The sequence below is a fragment of the Aphelocoma coerulescens genome, chromosome 23, assembly GCF_041296385.1.
Source record: "Aphelocoma coerulescens isolate FSJ_1873_10779 chromosome 23, UR_Acoe_1.0, whole genome shotgun sequence".
NCBI classification, from domain to species: domain Eukaryota; kingdom Metazoa; phylum Chordata; class Aves; order Passeriformes; family Corvidae; genus Aphelocoma; species Aphelocoma coerulescens.
The window spans coordinates 7,189,021-7,212,087 of NC_091036.1; the positions used below are offsets into that span (position 1 = coordinate 7,189,021).

Here is a 23,067-nt window from a genome sequence, read left to right on the forward strand (position 1 = left end):
AGGGAACCTGGGACAGGGCTGTTCCCTCCTGATGGGAAGGACTCCTTTTGTCTCTTACAGATGTGGTGGTTGTGAGGCTGATCTTCACTTTTTATCTCCAAGAATGCTTTGGAAACGTTCCCCTGGCTGAACGGGAGCTCTTCAGCTGTCCAGCCTGGGCAGAGAACCCCGGCTCTGGTGCAGCCTGATTTCCACCCCACACAGTGACTGTCAGGGTGTTGCTGCTCTGGGCAGGGAAGGCTTTATTCACCTGCCTCGGGATGGCTCCGTGGCAGATTTACACACAGGTACTCTGGAGCCTGTTGAGTCTCTCTCTTCCAAGCCCACCCAGGATTCCTGCCATGCTCCCACATCCAAGGCTCAGGAGTACAAAGCCTCCTATCTTCTCTAGTTTGTTTCTTTTCATTATTGATCTCTTTGCCACTTGTTCCCCAGCCTGTCAAACAGACAGGCCCAATACGTTCTAGAGACTTCGTTTTTCTTTTTTCTATTTTCCTTGAAAAAGAAAAGCAAAATGTTTCCACACCTTTTCCTTTCCTTCCCTCTCCTTGCAGCATTTTGGGTTACTTATGGCTACAGCTCCTTTTGAGCATCCCCCTGGGCTGTGGCTCTCCAGAAATGAGAATCCTGTGCAGATGGTATCTGTAGGGGAAGGGAAAAAGCCTTCCCTTGTCATAATGCAGGTCTGTAAAAACAATCCTGCTTCGTGTTTGTGTTTCCATCCCCCTTCCCATTCAGTGTGGGGGGATTCTGGGGAGGAGCTGATGGATTCTGGCCTGGCTGTTCAGCTGCTGCCCATCGCTCACCTGGAATGCTGGGCACTTTCTAGGAGGATTTGTAGTCTGTGTGTAATTAGGGATTTACAAGGCCCGTGTGCTGTACATGCTTGAAGGGAAGTAGCTGAAATGGAAGAGCCCTCAAGGCAGCCTACAGGAATGAGACAGTGCCCAAAATCTTGAGAGCTCAGGGAATTCCCTGCGTGGTTTGTGCTGCAGGCACAAAACCCAGGAGGGGACACAGAGGTGACATCTGAAGGAGTGTCATTACGAGGGAAGTAATTTTCCCCCCACTTTCCTTCCTTAAAGCATGCTGCAGTGCAATAGCAGTCACTGAGAAAAGCCAGATTGCCAAACCTGGAGTGAAAAGGACTTGAAAAAATGCAAATACCAGCATCACCAAAGTGTGCTGGTGGCTTTCTGGTCCTGCTGCTGTCCTGTGTGCCTGCAGCCCTGGCAGCAGCCCAGGCGTTGTTGTGTTTGACAGACATCTCCTAATACACAGCAAGAGTCAGCTTGGGAAGTGAACCGGGACATTGGGGTGTAAAAACCCCAAACCCCTTCTATAAGGACCTTGCATTTCTTCCCTGATTTCCTCACGCTTACAGACGTTGCTCAAAGAGCTTCTTCTGCCTTCTGTGGTGACAGCAAGGGAGACCAGAACTATTCCTTTGGTTTCAAGCTCATCTTTCTTCAAATGTCACCTCTTCAATTTTCCATCCTTCCTGTACCCCGCTGTTCACCTTCTCTGAGTTTGCTGCCGCAGCATCTTTGCTTTGGCCTCCCTCACACAAGCCCCAGTCAGACCTGCCCAGCCACACTGACCCCAATCCTTTTTGCAGCGTGCCAGGATGACCTGTGGAGTGTCCATCTAGGAACAAACTCATCCCTCTGCTGTAACAGGGTCAGCTCCCCTGGCTGGGGCTGCCGGGTGCAGACCGGACATCAGGGGTTGCCTTTTCCTGCCAGCTCCCCAAACCTGGTGACAGCAGTGCCTGAGTGGCCACTGCAGGTGATGAGCTTAGCACAGGAGGGATATTTATGGTGTTTACTGCTGGTGTGGCTGTGCAGTGCCAGCCTGGCCGTGCTCTGGAATATCCTGAGTCTGATCAGCTCCAGGGGCTTGCAGGGAACACGGAGCTGAAGTGTCAGGGTGGCCAGGAACACAAATTCCTTTTATTCCTCTCAGAATTTTCCCCCGGCTTTGATTCTGGGAAGCGAAGGAGCCGAGGCTGCAGCTCCCCTCATCTCTCCACTAAATCACCGGGTGCTTTGGTCTAGACTTGCAAATTTGTTCTCAAACCGTTGTCGGCCTCTTCCAGGGCAGCATCTCATTACAGAGCCAACTGCAGAATCCACTGCTCCTGCTGACGTTTCCTGATTTAGATGCAGCTGGATCCAGCTGGGGTTTAATGCCTCAGATAGCCCTAGAAGGGTTTTATTTTTTTTCCCCCCTCTTGACACCGTTAAATCTAGTTGCATTAGGAATTTAATTGGGTGTTAGTTTAATTGTGGTTTGAGCTGTTTTCTCTCATTCAGCTTTCCTAGCAGGGACTGAGTCAGGGAGACTCTTGAGTTCTATTTCTGTCCTTGCCACTAACACTGACAACCTTGAGCTGCTCTGTGCTGGGCTTTTTCCTGTCCCCCCAGTGCAAACCAGGCTTCCAGTCCTGCTTTTCCCCTGATTGTGGTGGACAGGGGGTGCTTGGCTCTGCAGGTCTGGGCTGGAGAACTCACCATTGCCCAGCTGGTCTGGCTGGGAACAGCAAGGAGAGCTTGAAACTTACGTTTTTTTATATTGTAACTTGCTGGAAGGTGATTTGTTCTGACTTCGTAAAGAATTCCCCCATTGTTCCAGCGATGGAGATCAGTTTTCTGAGCAGTGTCTTTGGCTGTTGTGCAAGAGAGGGTGAGCTGTGATAGCAGCTGATGGCAGAAAAATCCACCCTTGCAGGTTTGAGAAGGAGCTGCCAGGAGTTTGCCAGAAAAAAATTGAAACCCCACTCACCTGTTGCTGGAACTGCTCTGTTACATTTACTTCCAGATAAAGCTGCCTGTAGCAAGCAATTCCCAGCTTCTATCTGCCATCTCCACTATCAGCTGATGTGTTTGCAGGCAGGAGCTGACAGAGATGGAGATTTTGGGTTAGAATCCTCCAGGAAGAGCTGGAGCCCCAGGGAGGAGTTCTGTGCCCAGGCTGCTGCTTTAGGTGTGGAAAATGAGCTGTTATCTTGTGTTTAAGGAAAACTTGAGTAGAACAGTGGCAGGTGTCAAAGAGGCGAGGCTTTCCCGAGCTTTGGGTGTCATTCCAAAGGGTGTATTTGCAGAAATCTGGTTTTGAGGGAGTTGGTTCACGACAGGAATCAGCCCTGTGCTGTCTGGGAGGCCAATCCGCCTGGAAAGGGTGTGATCCCAGTGCTCCAGGGACACCTTCCACTCTCTCAGGATGCTCCAAGCCCTGTCCAGCCTGGCCTTGGGCACTTTCCAGGGATCCAGGGGCAGCCACAGCTGCTCTGGGCACCCTGATTGACCAAGCGAGCTCGGGCTCGATGCACTTCAGCTGTTTCTTTATCCAATGCACTCCGGATATTTCTGTGTGCAGTACACTCTGGACATTTCCACCATGCCCAGGGGTCTGAGAGGAGAGGGCTGAGGCTGTGTTGTAGATGCAGGGGCCGTGGCCCAGGGCAGTGGAAGTTGCCCAGAGGATGTGTCAGAGTCATCAGTGGAAGGCACAGAGGAAGTAGCTGGAGTTGGAGTCGGGCTTGTGCTCTCTTGGCTTCCCTTTGGGAGTGACAGGCTCAGGTTTTACCCCTTTGCCATCAGTTAAAAGGATGAGTTTGATTTAAGGTGGGAGAAGAGGGGGGGTGTTGGATTGACACGTGCCAAGGTGAGGCTCTCGTGGTTGGCAGCCGTGTGAAGGCCGATTAAATGGAAAGCTCTGCAGTTCCCTGAGTGGTTCATCCCAGGCAGGAGCTAACATGGCTGCTGGAAAACAGGCAGGTTAGCCAGCGTGTCTTTAAATTGCTCAGGTTCCTGTTGGGATCTATTGGATTTACTGTAATCTTTAATTATAAAGTGTAATTACTTTAGGATGGATTATCAATGTTGGTGTCCGTCTCCGGGAGTTGCTTGGTAACGTCCCTGGAGCTGCAGCTCCTCCTGCTCTGCACTTCCAGGCTTTTAAACCCAGCCAGTGGCAGCCTCTGGATATCAGTGTCTGCCTAAATGGAACATCTCCATCCACTGGAGTGAGCACACAGCCTTTTTGTTATCATTTTGCTGTTACATAAAAGCATTACCACGGACAGTGGCCCAGAGAAGTAACCTGAGAAGTTGCTCAGCTTTCTATTAAAGGCTTTCAGATGAATTTTTGTAGCATTCTGCCTTGCTGTTTGCATGGATATTTATATCTCTATGTGATCATACTAAAGGCAGCAACACAAAATAAACATGATGCCATTTCATTACCTTTTCTGCAGATCCTGAATTATACAGGTTTATGCAAGTCTGATAAGGGAGAAATACATCCATTATTCCAAACAGAAATGAGTTATCCCAGTGTGTTCAGGCAGACTTTTTCTTCTTCTTCCTCCAAGACTGACAGTTCCTCTTTTTCTCTGCCTCTTGTCACCTGGCAAATTATATCTTATACAGCAGGGGAAGATAAATGGCATTATTGCAGCTTAAAAATCCAAACTGGGACAGGGCTGCCGTGGGGCAGCAAGGAGGTTAAGGGTGGGAAAGAACAGAACAGGTCCTACTTTTGAAACTGATAGGACAAATAATCTGCTTCCAGCTGCAGGAAAAGGAAGAGAGGTGGGGGAAAAAACAAGTTAGGAATACAATGGGGAAAGAAATAATTAGAATTACACTCATCCCCCCCTCCTTTTTTTCTTTCTTTTTTCTTCCCTTTTTTTTTTTTTTTAACCCAAACTGGAAGTTTCTTTGATAGTTTTTAGTTAAATATTTGAAGGGGAGTTGAAGGAAGGAGGCTAAAGAGCCACAGAAGTGGTTATCTTGTGAAGATAATGGCTTTGTGTAATGTTCCTTGGAAGTGCTTGAAAGGGGCTGATTGGTTGGTATATTTAGATTTCATCTTTTAAGCATTTACTAATTATCCCAGTCTAGATGGATAAAACTAATCAAATAGCTGTTTGGGAATGCTCTGCATTTGGAAATCTTCCCTGTTAACAAAAGGAGGGCAAGTGATGCTGGGGGGGAGTTTTTTCTTCTTTTTTTTCCCCCCTCTCTTTTCTCCTTTTGCAAGTGCATAAACCCAGGGATCTGGAGTGGTTTAGTTATTAAATGTGCTAAAGATTTGCTAATCTCTTCAAAGTGAAAATGCTTCCTTGGTAAAGTTTTCATCCGAGACCTGTTTCATCATTACCTGGATCACAGCATCCTCTGAATGCTTTTTGTTCAGCTGCTGCCTCTAAGAAACACAGGTAGGCTTGAAAGGCAGGTCCTTTTTGGGTTTGGATGGAGCAAAGCACGAGGAAAGGTAAGGGTCTAAATGGTGAAAATGATAGTGCAGGTTTTCAGATTTCAGTTCTGTTGTTTCTAGTTGATTTTAATACAGAATTGTCTGGCTGGGCAGCTGAAGCTCTCCAAAGTAACACGTGACTTACAGGTGAAAGAAAAGGAAAGAAAGAGCAGTCTGACAAATTAAGTTATAAATTTGGAAGTCCCTGCTATAAATCAGTTGAGACCTGCAGTGATTAGAATACCAGGGCCACATAGATAATTATCTATTAGGTGGCAGATGGCTCACTGGTGAGAACAAAATCTAAAGTTATGGATCTATTTCCATAATTTTTGTGGTTCTGGTGCCATTTTTCAAATGCAAAGTGGCACAACGTTAACGCTGATGTATTGTGATGTGCCAGGACTGGAATGGCATAAAATATTCACTTCTAATCCTGGTGTCTCATCAGAAATGTGCCTGGAACACCTCACCACACACATTCCCCTCCTTCCTGCCCCTCTCGGCTCCATCCCTTCCCTTCCAGCCTGGAATTTGGGATCTCTGCTCAGAGGAAGCTGCTGTGAATGTGCAGTCCCCACTTTCAGGACTTTGCTGAATCCCTTCAGTGGTTTGGAAGCTGAGGTGCTAAATTTGGACTGGAGAGGCAGCTGCAGGGAGCCAGAACGGGCAGAGTGGTGCAGATGCTTTTTTGGCTCTTCATCTTTTCCAGTTGCTGCTTTTTGGAGCCGTCAGTGGAGAGAGGAAGGCTCTGGGATGCTGGGAGATGAAAAGCTGCCACATTCTGCATCCTGCCTCCCAAGTCTACAGGCTTTAAAGGCAGCCAGCACAGCGTGCTTCACCTAAAGGGAACCTGGCAGCTCGATGAGGCAGCACTTCCAGTGCCATCCATGCCCTGTCTCCCTGATGGATCAGCTCAGGACTGAGCACGGAGGCAGAGCTTGAGACAGAAATCTTTTGGGGAGGGAACTTCTCGCAGCAGCGTGACAGAGACAGCTGGAACGGCTGAATAGGCAGATGAGGAGTGCACGTGTTTGCTCCATCAGCACTCGGAGCCCTGGGTGAAGCAGGGCACTGTGGAGCCTGGCAGGCCTCAGGCCCTCCCTCCTTGCGTGAGGAGAAGGGAAAAGAGGAGATTTCCCCTGCAGGAGATGTGGCTGTTGGAGGCTGACTGACGGGAAACCCCTGGGCAGTTTTCCATCACCTCCCTGGGATGGAGGTGTCTGCAGACTCTGGATCCCAGGGGTCTGTGCCAGCGTGGCAGAGATGGCTGGGTTCACTCTGGACCTTCTGGAACTGAGGGGTTAAAGAAGTTGAGGGAAGGAAATAACTTTAAATGTCATACTCAGCTTAAAATGAGGCTGATTCAGAATTACAGCGTTAGGAGTTCAGGGAACAAAGCAGAATCATTTCCACATCCTCTGCATGTCCAGGCTCCCTGTGTGCCAGAAGGGTGGGTCCTCCTTCCTCAGCTCTGATTGAGAAGAGAAATGAGCCCAGGAGGTGCCTGGCTGTTTCCTTTTGGTGCAGGAGCCCTGCTGCTCACTGTGGGAACGCTGTCTGTGGAAAACACTGTCCTTCCTGCTGGGAGCTTCAGGATCAAGCTCTTGACACATAAAAGCCTTTGCTCTGCATTGTCCAGAGAGAGGCCAGAGCTCCTCAAAGATTCACCCTGTTACGTTCATGGAGAATGAGAACTTCCCATTTAGAATCTGCTGCCACTGGGGAAAAAACCCCAGAGATTTGGCAAAAATAAAGTGAACACCCCGAGTCATATGACTGGGACAGGTTTGAGTGCATTTTGTGGCGGGTTTCTTCCCCCACCCCAGGTCATTATTTAGTTCCCTCAGAGCAGAGCTCTCCATTGACTAATTCATCCCACACTGAGTTTTTAAACCCCAAATTGACTTTATTTGTTTGTCCAGCATTCCATCTCCTGGTGGTGTCGGAGCCTGAATGTTATCAATCAGTTCAGCAAATGTTTATCCTCCTCCATATGAACAGCTCCAGGAAACTTTACTTTGGAAGCTTGACGTTTAAAAAGGAGGGGGGAATCTGGGGATGTGGCTTTGTGCTAATTAAGGAGGATACTGCCAGGGGCTTGTGATGCTGGGCTTGTGAAACACACAGCTGGAGGGAAGAGTAAGAACTGAGATGACAGGAGGAATTTCAGACCAAAGTAACCTGCAGATTCTGATCCTGAAATAGAGCAGCAAATGCTGCCGCAGACACGAGACGGGAGCGCTCTGTGGAGGAAGGATTTGGTTTAAACTGTCATTTTCCATCAAAAGTCTGGTCTGAGGGAAGCGTTTCAGACTTCTCTTATCTTTGTTGAGCTCGGTGGAGAACGTGGTTGATTCTCTGAAGCCCCTTCTTCCCCTTTGTTATCTTTTTTCCCGGGGATTGAATCAAAGGATGTCAGGTCAGTGCGATGCTGGGGTGGAACTGCTCAGAGCCAGGCTGGGGGGTTACAAAAGGCAGCTTTATTTAAGGGACTCCTTAGAAGCTGACAAGTCCCAGTCTCTCCCACATGAAGAAAGGACACTTGTAGGTTTAATTTTTCCTCCCAGCTGGAGCCAGAGGGACAGGAGGACAGAAAAAGCTGTGCTGGGATGTGTGTGTGTGTGTGTGTGTTGGAACTTGCACAAGCAATGCCTCGCAGCCCTCAGGAGAAGGTCAGTGTGCTGGGCCCGGGCAGGACCGTTCAAACATCCCAAAAGGAATTGTTTGAGTTGGAAGGGGTTGCTCAGAAATCACCCAGGCTGTGTGCAGAGCTCTCTGAAGAACGCACTGTGGGGTTTTGATAGAAGATAACAAAATGTCATGGATTTGCCCTTTGTGAATGTATTCTGTTAATTAATAGAATGAAAACGTCTGTGCAGTCCTTAAGGCCAGCTTCTCCCTGTACTTAGGGACAGATCAGCTTTGGCCTTACAATTTTAGCTCATTTTAAGAACCATTCTGAAACACTGATGCTCCCTGAAAAAGGTTGGAAGTTCAGAGATGGAGACAGCTTTCTACAATTCCCGCTTGGTTTGCAGGGCCAAGGGGGAAAGTGGGGTTTTGGTGTGAGATGTGCCAGGTTCTTCACCAGAAATGATGAGTTGGAGACTTCATCCAACCTCTGGATGCAGCCCCACTCCTCGTGAATTCAGATTTTTTAATTAATGGACCATGGGTGTAGCAGTGAGTGGGGGGACTCCCATCGATTCCCAGAGGAAAATTCTCAGTTCTGCTAAGTGTCTCCATTCCCTTTTCCCCTCCCAGATGATGAAGTTTGCCTGGGACAACTACAAGCAGTATGCCCTGGGGAAGAACGAGCTGCGCCCGCTGACGAAGAACGGCCACATCGGGAACATGTTCGGTGAGTTGGGCTCAGTTTACTGCAGTCTCACTTGGTTTGAGGTTTTGAAGGTCCCATGTCCAGGGCAGCTCCTCTCTCTGCAGTGCAGTGAGGTGTCTGTCACAGCTTTGATCTCGTCCCTCTTACTGTTGGTGTGAAGCAGGGCTCTGAATCCGTGTCCTGGAGGTGAGCGGGGCTGGGAATCTCATCCCGGTGCCAGCCTGGGTCACCTCTCCGTGCAGAGCCAGCACAGAGTGCTTGGGAGCAGAGCTAGAATGAAAGTGTCTTTATTAAAAGCCAGCCCAGCACTGACAATGCTGCTATTTGTCTGAGCTTGTAGGCTTCAGGACCCGACCAAATTGAGCATTTTCTCTCTCGGTTCTCCACTCTTGGGCAAGTTGTGAATTCCATGAAATATTGAGTGAATCAATATTAAAAGCTCCTTATGCTACGTGCTAACTGGCTTGTATCATTCTACTCTTTAGCAGATTACCTTTTTTTATGTGAGCCACTTTCAGTGCTATTCCCCTGGTCATTCTGGTCGGATACTTGTGGTATTTTTGGGGTATTTGTTGACTTTTTGACAACGTAAGTTGTCTTTTTACTCCTCTTCACTCAGAGCATTTCCCTGCTCTGCTCCCTGAGCCCCTGCCTGTGCCATGGAGAGCCCAGCACAATCTGCTTCAGCAGCCCTTCCCCTTCCCCTTCCCCTTCCCCTTCCCCTTCCCCTTCCCCTTCCCCTTCCCCTTCCCCTTCCCCATCCCATCCCTGGGGAATTCCTGCTGTGCAGAGGGCTCTAGGCTCCTTTCCAAGGGATCTGTTGTGCAGAGATTATCTCCTGGAGTTCCTCACCCAGATCAGGGCACAGCAGAGTTCCTCAGAGGGCAGCTGATTTCCTCAGTGCAGAGGATGGGACCGAGGGTCTGGAGAACCCTCCCATCCTGTTTTACACCCCGTAGGTGTCCAGGTCCTTCTCCACATCAGCTCCAGGACCTGGGGAGGGAACTTTCAGGCTGTGGAGATCTGCTTTGTGTGGACCCCAACCCTAATCCCGCTCAGCTTTGGGGGATGAGATGTGGGACAGGGAAGTGTGAAGGTGGAAGTGGCATCAGGTGTCTCTGACACTGTCAGCCTGGAGAAGAGAAGGTTTGGGGTGACCTAATTATGGCCTGCCCAGCCCCACTTTGCCAGGAGCCCTGATTTGGGTGGGTTTGGCCTTTGCTTTGCTCTTCCTCCAACCCCCTCCAGCAGCAGCCAGGTTCTTTACTTGAGCATTTGCATGGAGTTCAGCAGCAAGTTGAAGCATTTTGCAGCTCTTCCACTCTGGCAAGCTTGTCAAAATTCCTCAAGGAGTGTGCCAGTAAACAGACAAAAATATTGAAAGCTTTAAAATGCATTTATCGTGCTAAAACAATTGACAGTACTTAGGCTTGTTTGTAGTGTGCCTGTGAGCACTCTCAAGGAGAACGCTTTGGAGCACGAGGATTTGCAGACAATTGCAGAAAAGCAGCTACATGGTACATTTCGGCCTTTTAATGGGCTTTTCCTGCTTCTAACTGTGCCTGCTGAAGCAGGGCAGCATCAGGCAGTCCCTTGGTGCAGCCCTCTGCCCCTCTTGCCCTCAGAGACTTTGAGAAACGAGGGCAGGGCGCTGTGGCCCTGCTGTGCTGCCCGTTCCCCCTCCTGTCACATCAAGCGTCTTTTTATTCCAAACTCCAGATGGAAAGGAGGCAAACCGGGTGCTCTCCAGGCTGGAAATGTCAATATTAAGCTGAGATTTCTCTGCAGCTGCTTCCACGTGGGAGGGGAGGAACCTCTTTGGGGCTGTTTCCGAGCGTGTTTGTGTGCACGGGAAGCAATCAGCTTCCTGAGGGGCGATACATTTTGCTGTTGTGGATGTGCTGCTGCTGCTGCTCACTTGGAGCCTTCAGTTTGGCAGCCTCAGCCTGGGGGGACCTGTTCTGGATCAAATATTTCCTCTAATGCAAGGAGAAATACAAATGAACTCTGAATTCTGCTGCTACAGAGTGTCCTGCTTCTCCTGACAGCCAGGAGAGAGCATCCCTCCCCCTTTTCCTGCCCAGGTAGAAAACTCTTGGATCCCCAACCCAGTTAATCTCTCCAGAGATCCAACTTTGCCCCTTCCCAAGTATTTTCCAGCTGCTCCACAGGCAGCATTCCCACTCTCCTGGACTTTGATCTGGTGACTTGGTCTCTCATTCCTGCTTGTGCTCCACGTTCTCCAGCTCCTGTTTCTAAGGCATCACTTTCATCCAGGCTCTCCCACGTTTCTGGACAGAGTTTATTTGCACAGAACTCCTGTGATTTCTGTCATTTACAATCACTGCAGCTCGAGAGCCCTTTCCTTAAACCCACAAGCTGTGCTCCTTTCATCAGCATTAATTATTCATCAGTGATGCTTGTGATAAGATGTGCCACGCTAACCAGCCCTGCCCGTGCCCTCCAGTGGGGTAAACATGGGTTAGACTTTCAGATGTGTGATGATTTCCCTGGAAATGATGCCATGGGAGTGGGCAAGAGCGCTCCACGAGGGTGGAGGGATGATCTCTGCTGGAACAAACCCCACATCACGAGGTTCCAGGGGCTCCAAATGCTCCTAAAAGGCTGCACAGCAGTGGGGGTTCAGGATTGCCTGCAAGAGCTCTCTGTGCAACTCACGGAAAAGCTGCAGAATGCCAGGCACCGTTCAAATCAGGCCCCAAACGCGCTGATTTAGGAACATTTAGGGGAAATGGCACAGCTGAGCTTGTGGCTGAGGGTGAGACTGGAGACCTGCAGGTACAAATTCTGCTGCCAGTGCTGATGCAGTTATTTTAACCCTTCTCAACCCCCTCAGCACTCCTGCCTTTGGTGCTGTAAGCATGAAATTCACGGATGTTTGCAGGTGGTTGCTGGGGAGGGCAGCAGCTCTGTGTGTCACAGCCCCTGAGATGCACCTGTCACCGTGAGCTCCAGAGCACTGGATTATTATTCTGCCCACTCCCCAAGCTCTGTCAGAGCCACTTATTTTTCTGACAAAATGTTTTTAAATCCTGTTAGCTTTACAGAGCTTCTGTAGCTACGGGAGAGTGAGCTGGCATCTCGTTCTGCTCGTGCATCAGCTGAATTGTCAGTTACATTTTGATTGCACAGTCTTTTAACAATGATAAGGTGAGAAGGCTGATTTTCAGATATCTCTTGAAGTGTGCAGTGCTAGCAGCAGAAGAATCCTTCTTTGACTCATAACCTGAGCCAATTTGCTCTGAAATCAGTGACAGCAAGTAAATATGGAACCTTGCTGTGCTGCTAGGTGCTCTTCACCACCTAAATGCATGTTGGTATATTAATTTCAGTTTAAAAATAGCAAATCCTTAACCAGGTTTCTCCCCTCTTTTCCTCTTTCCCCACTCGAAATCATGCCTGAAATCATGAATTGCCTCGTCGCAGCCATTGCTCCTCAGCATACGCTGAATTTCTGCAACACGGTGAGGCTGTGGAGCTTCAGCTGATGTGAATCCATGTGACAACTGTCACAGCCAGGACACTGCCAGGTCACCGGGACCGGGTGGCAGAGCTCTGCCAGCAGCTGGGTTGAAAGGACACGAGGTGTTTACCCCTCATCCTGCAGCAGGGCCCTCGTGCTGCTCCACGTCTGATTGCCCAGTGACAGGGCACAGGGTGGAGAAATTCCTGGGAAAATCCGTGGCTGCCCGGGCTGTGTTTGTGTGCCGGGCTCAGACTTTGGCCTGAGCTGTTTGTTTTGAGGACAGGAGGTCACTGGCCTCAGCTGCCTGGAAATGGGGCTGGCTTGGCTCTCCAGGATGAAAAAAGGGGATGAAATGGCTGGGGAAGAAAAGCAGTGACCACAGGACTATACCCAGAGAGGCCTCTGCAAAGGGCCAAACTGATTGAGGTCCAGAGCCTTCAGGTTTCTTCTGCCTCGCAAATCCCACGAGACTTTGCCCCTGCCCTGGGGCACGGTGACCTGCCGTGCTCAGATCTGGATGGAGATTCCAGGAGTCCCACTGGAAATTCCAGGAATCCCCACTGGATTTAACACCACCAAGCTGCTGTGACAGCAGCTTTTAACAGCAGCTGCTCTGGGGCTCCCACCTCAGGTGCTGGACCCCAAAACCCCAAAATCTCCACATCCTGGGGTTAGTCCCTCCAACCACCCCATCTGGCCAGCTGAGCCAAACATTTTCCAAAGAGCTGCTTCCTCCATCCAGGGTTTAGCCAGGATTTAGGAGGCAGGAAACACACCCACCTCAATTAGAGGCGACAGGAGTTGGTCTATGAATATATAACAGAGGAGAGGTAATTGAATGAAAGTATTAATTCAGCAATATCCCCACCACCAGAAGAGAAACGGGAGCCTCCATTGTGCAATCACTTGCTGCACCTTTGCTCTTCTGTCTCTGGGTCTCTTTCCCTATGATCACAAAATTGCAAAACCCTGGAGAGTCCTTTTATGTGATTAAAATAATAATAATAATAATAATAATAATAATAATAATAATAATAATAATAATAATAATAATAATGGCTCTCTTAATTTCTATGCTGAATTATGCCTGCTGCCTATTGCACATGACATTGGATGCTTGGCTCCATGGGCTCTTTAAAGAGAAAAATACCTTGTAATGACGATGTTGCTGGAACTCTGTTGCTCCCTGTCATCATCTTTTTTTTTTTTTTTTCATGTGTAATGTTCCCCAGATGACTAATTTTCAGGAGGGCATTTTGAGTTGACTTTGGCTTTTGCTGTCAGTGAAATCTGCAGCAACAAACTTTTATTTCCTGGCAGCAGGAAGCAGGGAATCAGGATATCCTCCAAATCCCAAACTCACTGGAGTCTGGCTGCGTGTTGGAGCTGGCATTAATCCCTTTTGTGAGGTTTTTTTCCCCCTGTTTTGAGATCAATCCCGAGCTAATTAATCCTTCAGGAGATTTGTCCCCACTCCACTCTCACCTTGGGTCCTGCTGGCAGTGGTGGCTCAAACATCAAGGCTCCACTGAACCCTAAACCCCACACAGGGGTTTACAGGGGCTCAGCTGACTTCTCAGCTTGAAATATTAATTTTAAAAGTTAAACCAGAAAAAACTCAATGTCTCAGAGTGGCCTCCAGCCCTCCTCAAACACCTTTGCATCAAACCTTGGTTCTGGGGCTGAGCAGGGCAGTGACTGGTGAAAAAATGTCCTTTGAACCGAGTGGATTCGTGTTAGATTTACGTCTCAGCAAACAAATAAAGGCAGAAAGGAGAATTGGGTGGAGAAGCTGAGATGTGAGAGCCCAGACTGGGGGATCTGGGGACTCTGGTCAGCACAGCTTGGCCTGGGCCTGTCCTGAGCAGCAAACTGGGAGAGCTCCACGTTATCTCCATGCAACCCCATTAATCATCCCAGCTTCCTCATGAGCTTCCTGAACTTTCCACTGACCCCAAACAGAGTTTGGAGCTTAATGAGGCCTAAAAGTAGGAGAGAGTGTCTTGGGATTTGTCAGAAGTGCTTCGCGCAGCAAAACGGGGGAGAAGGAAACAAAACAAGAAATAGAAAAACAGCCATTAGAGTAGCAAATGGAAGCAGGAAAAGGGAGAAAATTGCGTTGAGCTGTGAGTGGAGAGGGTTCTGTGGGGCCTCTTTGGGCTGCTGAGGAGAGGAGCAGGCAGAGATGTGGAGGAAGCCACACGTGAGCGGCCCCGTGGCCGAGCACACAGGGAACAATCAGGCTGGAGCTATTTTGTTACCCTTTTTTTCAGGCTCTGGGTGTAATTTAAAATACAGTCAGCTCATCTTCAAGATTTTTCCTTCTTTCCTTTTAATATTTTCTTTAAGCACCCCATTATGGATGTTGCCTGTGCCTCATTCTGGACACTAATTATGCGGAAATAATTGTCTAATCTTCAGAGATATTGAGCGTGTGATTAAAAGGCAGCCAGCTGAGAGTGGGTGGAGTTGGACTGCTCTCAGATCCAGCTCTGGATTAGGAGGCTTTGGTGGCAACTCCACAGCAAAAGCTGAGTTGGAGGCTTGGCACTTCCATGTGGTTTGAACAAACATCCGGCACCCGCTCCAGGGACCTGGGCACGGCTTGGGAATCCTACGGAATGTGCTGCTGGACGGGGCTTGGAGCAGCCTGGCAGGGTGGGACGTGTCCTTGCCCATGGCAGGGGGTGGCACAGGATGGGCTTTAAGGTCCCTTCCCACCCAGACCAGTCTGGGATTCCGTAGGGAGGGAAATGCCACACCTGGAGCTCCTGAGTGCCCTGCTTGGGCTGAAGGTGTCTTTTGGGAATGCTCAGGGCCAGGTGTCTCCTGGCCACTGTTTGCAGGCTGCTGCTTTATGAGATCTTTCGCCAGAATCACCGAGTTAAGGTTGGAAAAGACGCCCAAGTCCAGCCACTGACCCAGCACCACCCCCATGTTCAGCACTAAGCCACGTCCCCCAGTGCCACATCCACACTTTGCTGAGCCCTTCCCGGGCTGTGGCTCCACCACTTCCCCGAGCAGCCACTTCCAGTGCTCAGTAACCCCTGCAGTGACGAGCTCTGCCCGATCCCCCTCTGCCTCCTGCTTTATTCCAGGAGGAGTTTGCAGACACGACCCCCCCTTCACTACCAGGAGCTACAGAAAAAAACCGAGCAGGTTAAGAATATTTTAAAAATACACTTTTAGCTCTGCCTTTTAATGTTGGAAATATCTTGAGACTCCTGGGTTTCTTGCCTTTATCCCTCTGTGTTTTAGCTTTCCCTTGTTTATTCAGAGGAGATGGAAACTGTACAGCAAAAAAAACCCCACTTACTTTGGTTTTAATTCACTTGGTTTCCACTCTTGAAACTTCTGAAGAGATTAAGCAGGTTCCAAACTGGCTTTGCTGTGTTGGATCTCACATTTAGAATTTACCTGCTTTATCACATCATTTTGTGCCGCTGCTGAGGTTTCTTTCCACCCTCATTATGTATCTCATTGGATATTCATCTGGATTAGTGTTAGATTTTGACATTTTTTCTATTCACCTCCAGGAGATCATATATCAAATGGGTCCTGCTACAGAATTTCTTCCTCTGTAATTTCTCCAGGTGCTTGTTTCTGATATTTTGTTTTCATCTCTGCTGCCTTTTCAGGGGAGAGAAGTCCCTTATCTCACTTAATCAGTGGGTTTAACTTCCTCCCACAGGACATCAACTTTCAGATTTGTCACTGCTGCCAGGGCTGGCTCTGTGTGCTCAGAATGTTGTGGTAGGCATTTGTCACTCGAAGACCTTTATGCTTTCAGAAAATACTTCCTTTTAGCCTCCCAGGATTGTTCCTGTCTCTAGAGAGGATATTTTGGAAGTTCAAGGGAATCCCTTAGCCTTTGCTTGAGGCATCAGTGTGAAACACGGGGAGGATTTTTTTTGGACGGACTAAAACTGTTCATCCTTCTTCTGATGTTTTATTCTCAACAGCACTTCTGCACCCTAACACACTTTATATGCAGCTCCCAAAAGGGGGGGAGGGGGGGAAATGAGAAAAAGCTCAGTGCAGGAAAATGAAAGCGTTTCAAGAGAAAGTTCTAAAGGCAGGGGTGGTTTCCTCCTAATTTCAATATACCCAGAGTTTACCTCTCAGGTACAAACACAGGATTAAGAAGACCTGAGTTATTCCTGTTTCTCTCCACAGTGCTTTTATCTGAACACAGGATTGCACTGGGATCGTTTCCTCACAGAGCTGAGGGGTGGGAAAACACAAACTGTGTGAATTCTGAAGTGGGGGATCACAGCATGCCGGGGATGGGCTTACAGCAGCCTTGATTGCTCCGTTTCATCTCCATTTCCAAGCTCCAGTCTGTGCTGTGTTCTGCCAGGAAGAGAGGGAATTCGGGAACAAAGAAACTGAGGATCAAGGTTTGCCCTTTCATGGACTTCTCCTTCAGGCAGCTGGAACTGGAAGTCGCCTTCAGGCATTAAAATTAACACCTCTTGCCTCGGCTAGAACATTCCTTCTCTCTTGGCAGGCTCCATCCTGGTTGCTGTGGGAACCAGCATTTTTAATTTCCTGACTTGTGTGTACATCCCAAATTGTAGCTGTGATGTTCTCTGTCACTAAGGTAGCTCTGGGAAAGGTTTGCAGGGAATGGAGCCATCAGAAAGCAAATTACAGAGCACTTCCTTCCCTCGGGACCACTCTGCTGCATCTCCAGGGGGCATCCTCAGGAGGCTTTTTGGAGACCTGCAATTCCCACTCGTGTCAGGGAGCAACAAAACACAAAAGTAGCAGCAAGGGGTCATTGAGTCCTTCCCTTCCCGAGGCTGGAAAGTCCTGGCAGGTGATCCTGCTCCAGTGCTTTCCAGCTTTAAAGCTTGTCCTTGCCTGACCCTGCCCTCCTGCAGTGAGTTAAGCTGTGACTCCTTGGCCTTTCCCTGGCCATGTGCAGAGTGCTTTTACCCTCCCGTTCTTTGCAGCATCTCCCCGTGTCTTTGCAAAACGTTGTCAAGTTTCCCCGAGGCTGAGCAGCCCCAGACCTTCCCAGCTTTAACTGCACATTCCTCCTGCTTCCCTCTGGAATCTCCAGGTGCTGCTGGAAGGAGACTCTGTGCCCTGGCCTGGGGAGCAGGGCCGGTTCTTGTGTGTGGGATATGATTGCTCATCCTGGGGTGGGCTTTGCTCCTTTTTCCAGCATTCCAGCGTTGTTGGTTTGAGCTGGAAATCGTTGATTTGAGCTGGAAATCGTTGGTTTGAGCTGGAAATCGTTGATTTGAGCTGGAAATCATTGGTTTGAGCTGCGTTTCCGAGGGCTGCAGCCTGGGTATGGCTCTCACAGAGTGCTGCCTCACCATTTATTCCTTCTGCTTCATGGTTCGTTGTGCTTCCCCCGGGGCGGAACGCGCCGCGTGGCCTTACTGAATTGCATCCCGCTTGTTCCTGACTATTTTCCCAATTTGCTGAGATTATTTTGATATCTAATCCTGTCAAGCAGCACGCTGGAGAGCATTTGGAGGCTTTCAGCTGGGGTCTTGTTGGTGTGACTTTAACAATATGGGAGAGAAAGGGAAGAACACGGACAGATGGTCCCAAGTGATGGAGTTACCGTGGCTTAATGTGTTTGTGCTCATGGTAATGGACCATTTGCATTCTCCTGACCCACTGCATTCACAGAGAAAATGTGTTCAGATTCTTCCATCGATGATTTCGAGGGTTCCAAGCTCAGCTCATGAGTGCTCAGCAGGTGGCCAGGCCGGCAGCTCTGTTCCATACTGAACAGCAAGGTTAATCCTGTTAATTCATTTGGAGGCAAAGGGTTTCATTTCTTTATCTCTGAATTCTCTCGCACCTGGGCTGGTGTTAAGGATCAGATCCTTTCTGGGAGGCGATGTTGGCTGGGCTGTGGATAAAACCACGTCAGGGATGAGTGGTTTTATAACCCAACCCCAACGTGGTGCCTGTTCTGCAAAGCCCATCCAGAGCAGAGCGGATCTGAGGGAAAGTCACTGCCAGGAGTTCCAGGCTGTGCTGTCATAACACATCTGCCACTTTTTGGGAAGTGTGTTTGGGAGATAGAAGGGCACCTTCTGATTGTTATAATGAAGCATCTCTCCTTTGAATTGAGGTGAATTAGCAGTCTCTGCTCGTTAACTGCTACCTGTGGCTCTGGCAGAGCAGGATAATAGTTGCAGGTAGGATGTGTGTGTTTGTTTTAATGGGCCTGTTGGGACCCCTCACATTAAATGCTGCAGGTCCTCAAGGAGGTCTGTGGAGGAGCAATAAATTGAATATAATCAGATTACCTTTAACCACTCCAGAATTAATTTCAAGCATCCAGAACAGGGAGGCACCAGCAGTGTTTTGCCCCAGATGTTGTCTTCCGCTTAACCTCCTTGAACTGTTCCTCCCAGAAGTGCTCCTGGCTTGTCAAATGACCCATCTTTGTCAGAAGTAATTACCTCTGCCTCGCCAACATCTGAGCCCCACTGCCCAAAACCAGGAGGAAAGCTCCTTCCCAGAGGAGCGTTTGAATGATGATCACTTCCAATTTCCTGCCGAGCTCTCCATGGCCCACAGAGCTGCCTGCAATGGAGTCTTGTGTGTCACGGAGACAGATGGGAGGCACGTGGAGAGTGGATTTGCAGTATCTCTGCTGTATCAGGGATTGTGTTCCCAGGCTCAGTCAAACCTCCCCCTCCTCCGTGACACTTTGAAACGGGAACAGTTTGATTTGAGCTCCAGGAGGTGTTGGAGTCGTGCAGGGATGAACCAGAGCTGGTTGTTGGAGGATCACTAAATGTTGAAAGATGGTTGGAGAAACTGGGGAAAAGAGGATTAAACTGGGGAGCTGCTGCCAAGTATTAAATACTTAAGAATCAGTTGGCAATAGGTGCTTATCAAATGTCTCCTCTCCCATTCCTCTGAAGGAAGTAACTCATCTGAAGGGCTGGTGCTGTGACAAGCAATTCGTTTCTGTGCTGAACACCTTTCTTTTCTTTTTTTCCCAGTGCATAATAAGAATATTGCTAACCTGCTCTCCTCCAGGCTCTGCCTACTTTGCCACGTCCCTAAATGAGCCCAAGCTCTCGTTTTGTGTCTCTCACCCATCACTGGTTCAGGGCAGAGCTGCCACTGCTGCTTCAGCTTGAACGATAGCCTTAATTCTTCAGGGGAGATTGATATTTGAAAAACATGAGTGGTTTGTAATCCAAAAAAGCCATTTCTTCCCCAGCTGGAACACACTCTCTATTGAATTTGATCATAGCAGCCTAAAAGGCAGCACTTGAAGCTGCCTGTCCGTGGTGCCAGCTTTACCTGTGCAGCCCATATGCTGTGGTGCAGGTGGAACTGGGATTCATTAGCACTTCCCAGGAACTTGGAAGATCTCTCCTGTTGACAGCAAAAACCAGACTGAGCTGTCTTGTGAGCCAGATGTTTGGGTGATTTCCCTCATGCCAGTCTTCAAAGTTGCTTGGCTGTAGGTGGGAGGCTCAGCTTGGGCTGGCAGATGGGGCTCTCGAGGCCGTGCTGCCTCTCAGTCGCTTTGCTCGCTCTGCTGTGCCCTGGGCTCTGCTTCTTCCCAGCCACGTGCTCCAGGATTATTGCTCTGCTGTTCCTAAGCATCTTTTCAGGCAATGATCAGCACTTGGACCTTTCCTCAGCTGGGGGAGGTGTGGCTTTAACCACCCTGCAGCGCAGAGGGTTTGAGTTGGTTTTGGGTGTGGAGCTCAGAGAGCGGCGGAACCTTGGCGTGGTCTGAGCGATGTCCCGTGTCTCATGAAGGCATGGAATTCCCATGGATCCAGAATCCACATCTCCAGGGCCAGGGAACTGAGAGCTGAAGAGGTTTCTAGCCTGTTGCTGGTAGCCTGCAAAGCAGGGCCAGCATCCTGTGACTGCTGAATCTGCCAGGGATGGTGGAGAGGAAGAGGCCAGAGCAACATCAGCTGAAATCAGGGGGGAATTGTGTTTTGGGAAGATGGGGGCTGCTTTGTTGGGATGTGGGGGGTGGGTTGGCACAGGGTGCCACCCCGATACCCCCATGGATGGCTGCTCCCAGCTGAGGGGGCAGCAGCAGGGCCAGGGCGAGGGACAGAGCTGCCTGTGACCCGGCAGGGCTCTGCCAGGTGGCCTTTGCTGCCCATCACGGGAGCACTTTTGGCATGGACAGTGCTCAGGGGGTGACCCTTTGACCAGTACCTGGAGAGGAGAGTGAGGAAGATTAATGTGAGGAAGATTAATGTGAGGAAGATTGGAAAATAACCTTGGCCATGAAGTGTTTTTTGATGAGGTCCCTGAAGTGTAGGTGCAGTGGTTTATTTGGAAAGCAAAGAAAAATGAGGTTACTCAAAAGCTAATGGACTTTTTTTTCCTAACTCTGCAAGAGAATGTGCTGATACAAAAAGAAATAGATCTCTTCTAATTCTTGGACTATTGCTTTGTCCCCTCCATCTCTCACTTCTGCTACCTTGTTGCTCAGACGTAATTTGTTTAGTTTGCCTTAAATAAAAGGGAATGTAGTTGCTCTGTGTTACAGCTATCAGGTTCACAGACAAAAAACTCAATAAATAAGGCTCTTGGCAGGGCTGTAGCTCAGGTCTGGTGTTTCTGGCTTCATCTGCAGTAGGTACCACTCACAGGCAGCTGAAGGACTGGGCTGTAATGGGACGATTGTGGACTTAACTGAGAAATTTTCTTTCTTCCAGAAAAGAAAACCCATTTCCCAGTTCCATTTGGATTTTGTGTTTAATTTGTGTCAGCTGGACCAGTAGTGCCAGCCCTGTCCTGGGGATCCCTGACAGCTGGGGTTGATCCTTTCAGTGGGAGCAGAGTCACTTTCCACTGGAGAGCATCTCCTGGAGCTGGAGTTTATCTTCTGTGCCCATCCCTGGTGTGTCAGTGCTGAAAGAAAATGTTGAAAAAGCACCAGTGGGGAGTGTTTCTGCACCATTCCAGAGGGGAGATGGATGGCTGGTGCAGAGTGCTTGGGAAGAACAGAGACACCAGGTCAGATGTGGTGGATAAATTAATTTTTATTTCTCTAACCAGCACGTTCTCTTTCTTTAAACCCTCTTTCTTCTCGTGCTTTGAGGAAAATTCCTCCTGCTTTTTTTGGCTGGCAGGAGAAACTGAACCCCAGAGCAGGCAGGGAGCTCTGGCCAAAACCCAGATCCCACCTCAGGAGCTGCAGGCTCCCAGCCTCTCGTCGTGCCTGACCCGGAGCGCTCTGCACAGGGACTGGCAAATCTTGGCTGCGGGGCAGATTTTTCCAGGAGCTGCAGTGATTTTCACAGTTTACTTTGTTGCCAAGATAATCCTGAGCTGTGTAAAACGTCTCTGTGTGGATTTCTCCCAGAATTGGACAGTTTGCCACCAGCCAGGAGGAGCTGTGTGGTGACGTGGTCCCAGGCAGCTCCCAGGCTTCTCACACAGATCTCAGGATAAATGTCAGGAGTCCAGGCTGCTCTCCAAGCCCTGTCAGGGAGAAAAAGGACCAAAAAGAATGGGAAAAGCAGCACTTGGAGATGGTCATTTTTCAGACTCCTGCTGTAACAGGGCACTGGTTTTAATTGAAGTCTTCAGACCAGCAGAACCAGGGGAAGGGATCTCGTGTTTTCCCACCTGCACCCCGAGAGGTGAAGGTAAACAACCAGTGACAACCAGAGCCCCTTGCGCCTCGGCAGTTAACAAGTTCATCATGTTTCATAGAAACTGCATCCTAATTTTTATTCCAAACAAGATTTCAGCACTAATTTCTGTTTTGACAAATACGATTTGACATAAGAACAGTGGGAGTCAAGACCTTTCATTTTTGATCTGGGTTTACATTGCGCTGATCTAAATTCCTCCCCCTTCTGCTCTTGCCTTTCAGTTGTAAACTCTGTTATTAAAGTTAGCAAAGAGCTATTTGAAACTCCCTGTTCTGCAGCATTTAAACAGTCCTGCTGTATGCAAGATTAAGTCTGATATCTTCCTAATGGTTTGTGCTGTTCATCTGAGGCGTTGGCACAATGAGTTACTGTACGGATTTTGAAATGGCTTTGTTGGAAATGAAAGATTTGGTTTCTGTTCGCTGCGTAACTTCATAAAGGGTTCTCTGCCAAATGGCAGGACCAGGCCCCCTGGGGCTGAGGGCGTTAGAGACGAGGTTCCCCAACCTCCCTGCTCGCTGCAGGGCTCTGGCAGGGCTGGTGGGTGTGGGTGAGGTCAGTGTGGGCTTCCACCCATCCCTAGGGCAGACAAGTGATGGCAGCCACAGGGGACCGTGGCTCTGAGCAGAGGTGATACAGCACAAGGAATTTTCTAGGGGAAGGTTGGAATCGTAGGATCTTTAAGGCCCCTTCCAACCCAAAGCAGGATAATTTTATTTGAGCTAAACCCTGGCACCAGGGAGTGTTGGGAAGCTGGTGGGGATGCTCCCGTCTCCTGCTGCGTGGGAATCCTTGCGCCGTGTCCAGCTTTCCAAAGGCACACCCTGAACTCCTCCTTGTTCCTTGGACCTCAAAGCAAACCTGGTGGGAGGTGGGACAGGGAGAGTCCTGCCTGTGGTATGGGGGTCTTTGCAGGGCCCTCGTGCTCCGTGGCTCCCCAGCCATGGAGAGTGTGGTGGATTCAGGCAGATCCTTTGGAAGGATCTCTCCTTCCTGAGGAAAAGGGCTATTTCAGACCCCTCTCATGCTGAAGCATCCTTGGGTGCTGAAGCATCACTTTTGTGGCTTTTTTTAAGGCTCTCAAGGGACAGACTTGCAGCTGGGAGCCCTTCAAGTCTCTCTCTGGCCTGTGATACTCCGTGGGGGCTATTTTGGGAAGAGGGGAGCGAGGGAAGGCAGCGCTCTCCATCCCTCCCATCACAGCTGCTCCTCTTTGGAAGATCAGACATTTGCTAAGCTCTGGGTGCTGGATAAGTGCTGGGGTTAGGCCACTTGTTTAGGTGTTGGGAGAGGCAGGGGCGGGTGAGTCTGGACTTGGACACGTAGATCCCCAACCTGTAAACACC

At 49.3% G+C, this 23,067-nt stretch overlaps 1 protein-coding gene across 6 annotated transcripts in view; it reads left to right on the forward strand.

Annotated features, from left to right (window-relative positions):
- The window catches only part of MAN1C1 (mannosidase alpha class 1C member 1), a 55,605-nt gene that overhangs the window by 10,576 nt on the left and 21,962 nt on the right, over positions 1–23,067 (forward strand). For all 6 annotated transcript variants that reach the window (XM_068994471.1, XM_068994472.1, XM_068994474.1 and 3 more), the window contains exon 2: positions 8,530–8,626. In XM_068994471.1, the coding sequence (XP_068850572.1) occupies positions 8,530–8,626 (97 nt within the window). The remainder of the gene's footprint in view (positions 1–8,529; positions 8,627–23,067) is intronic.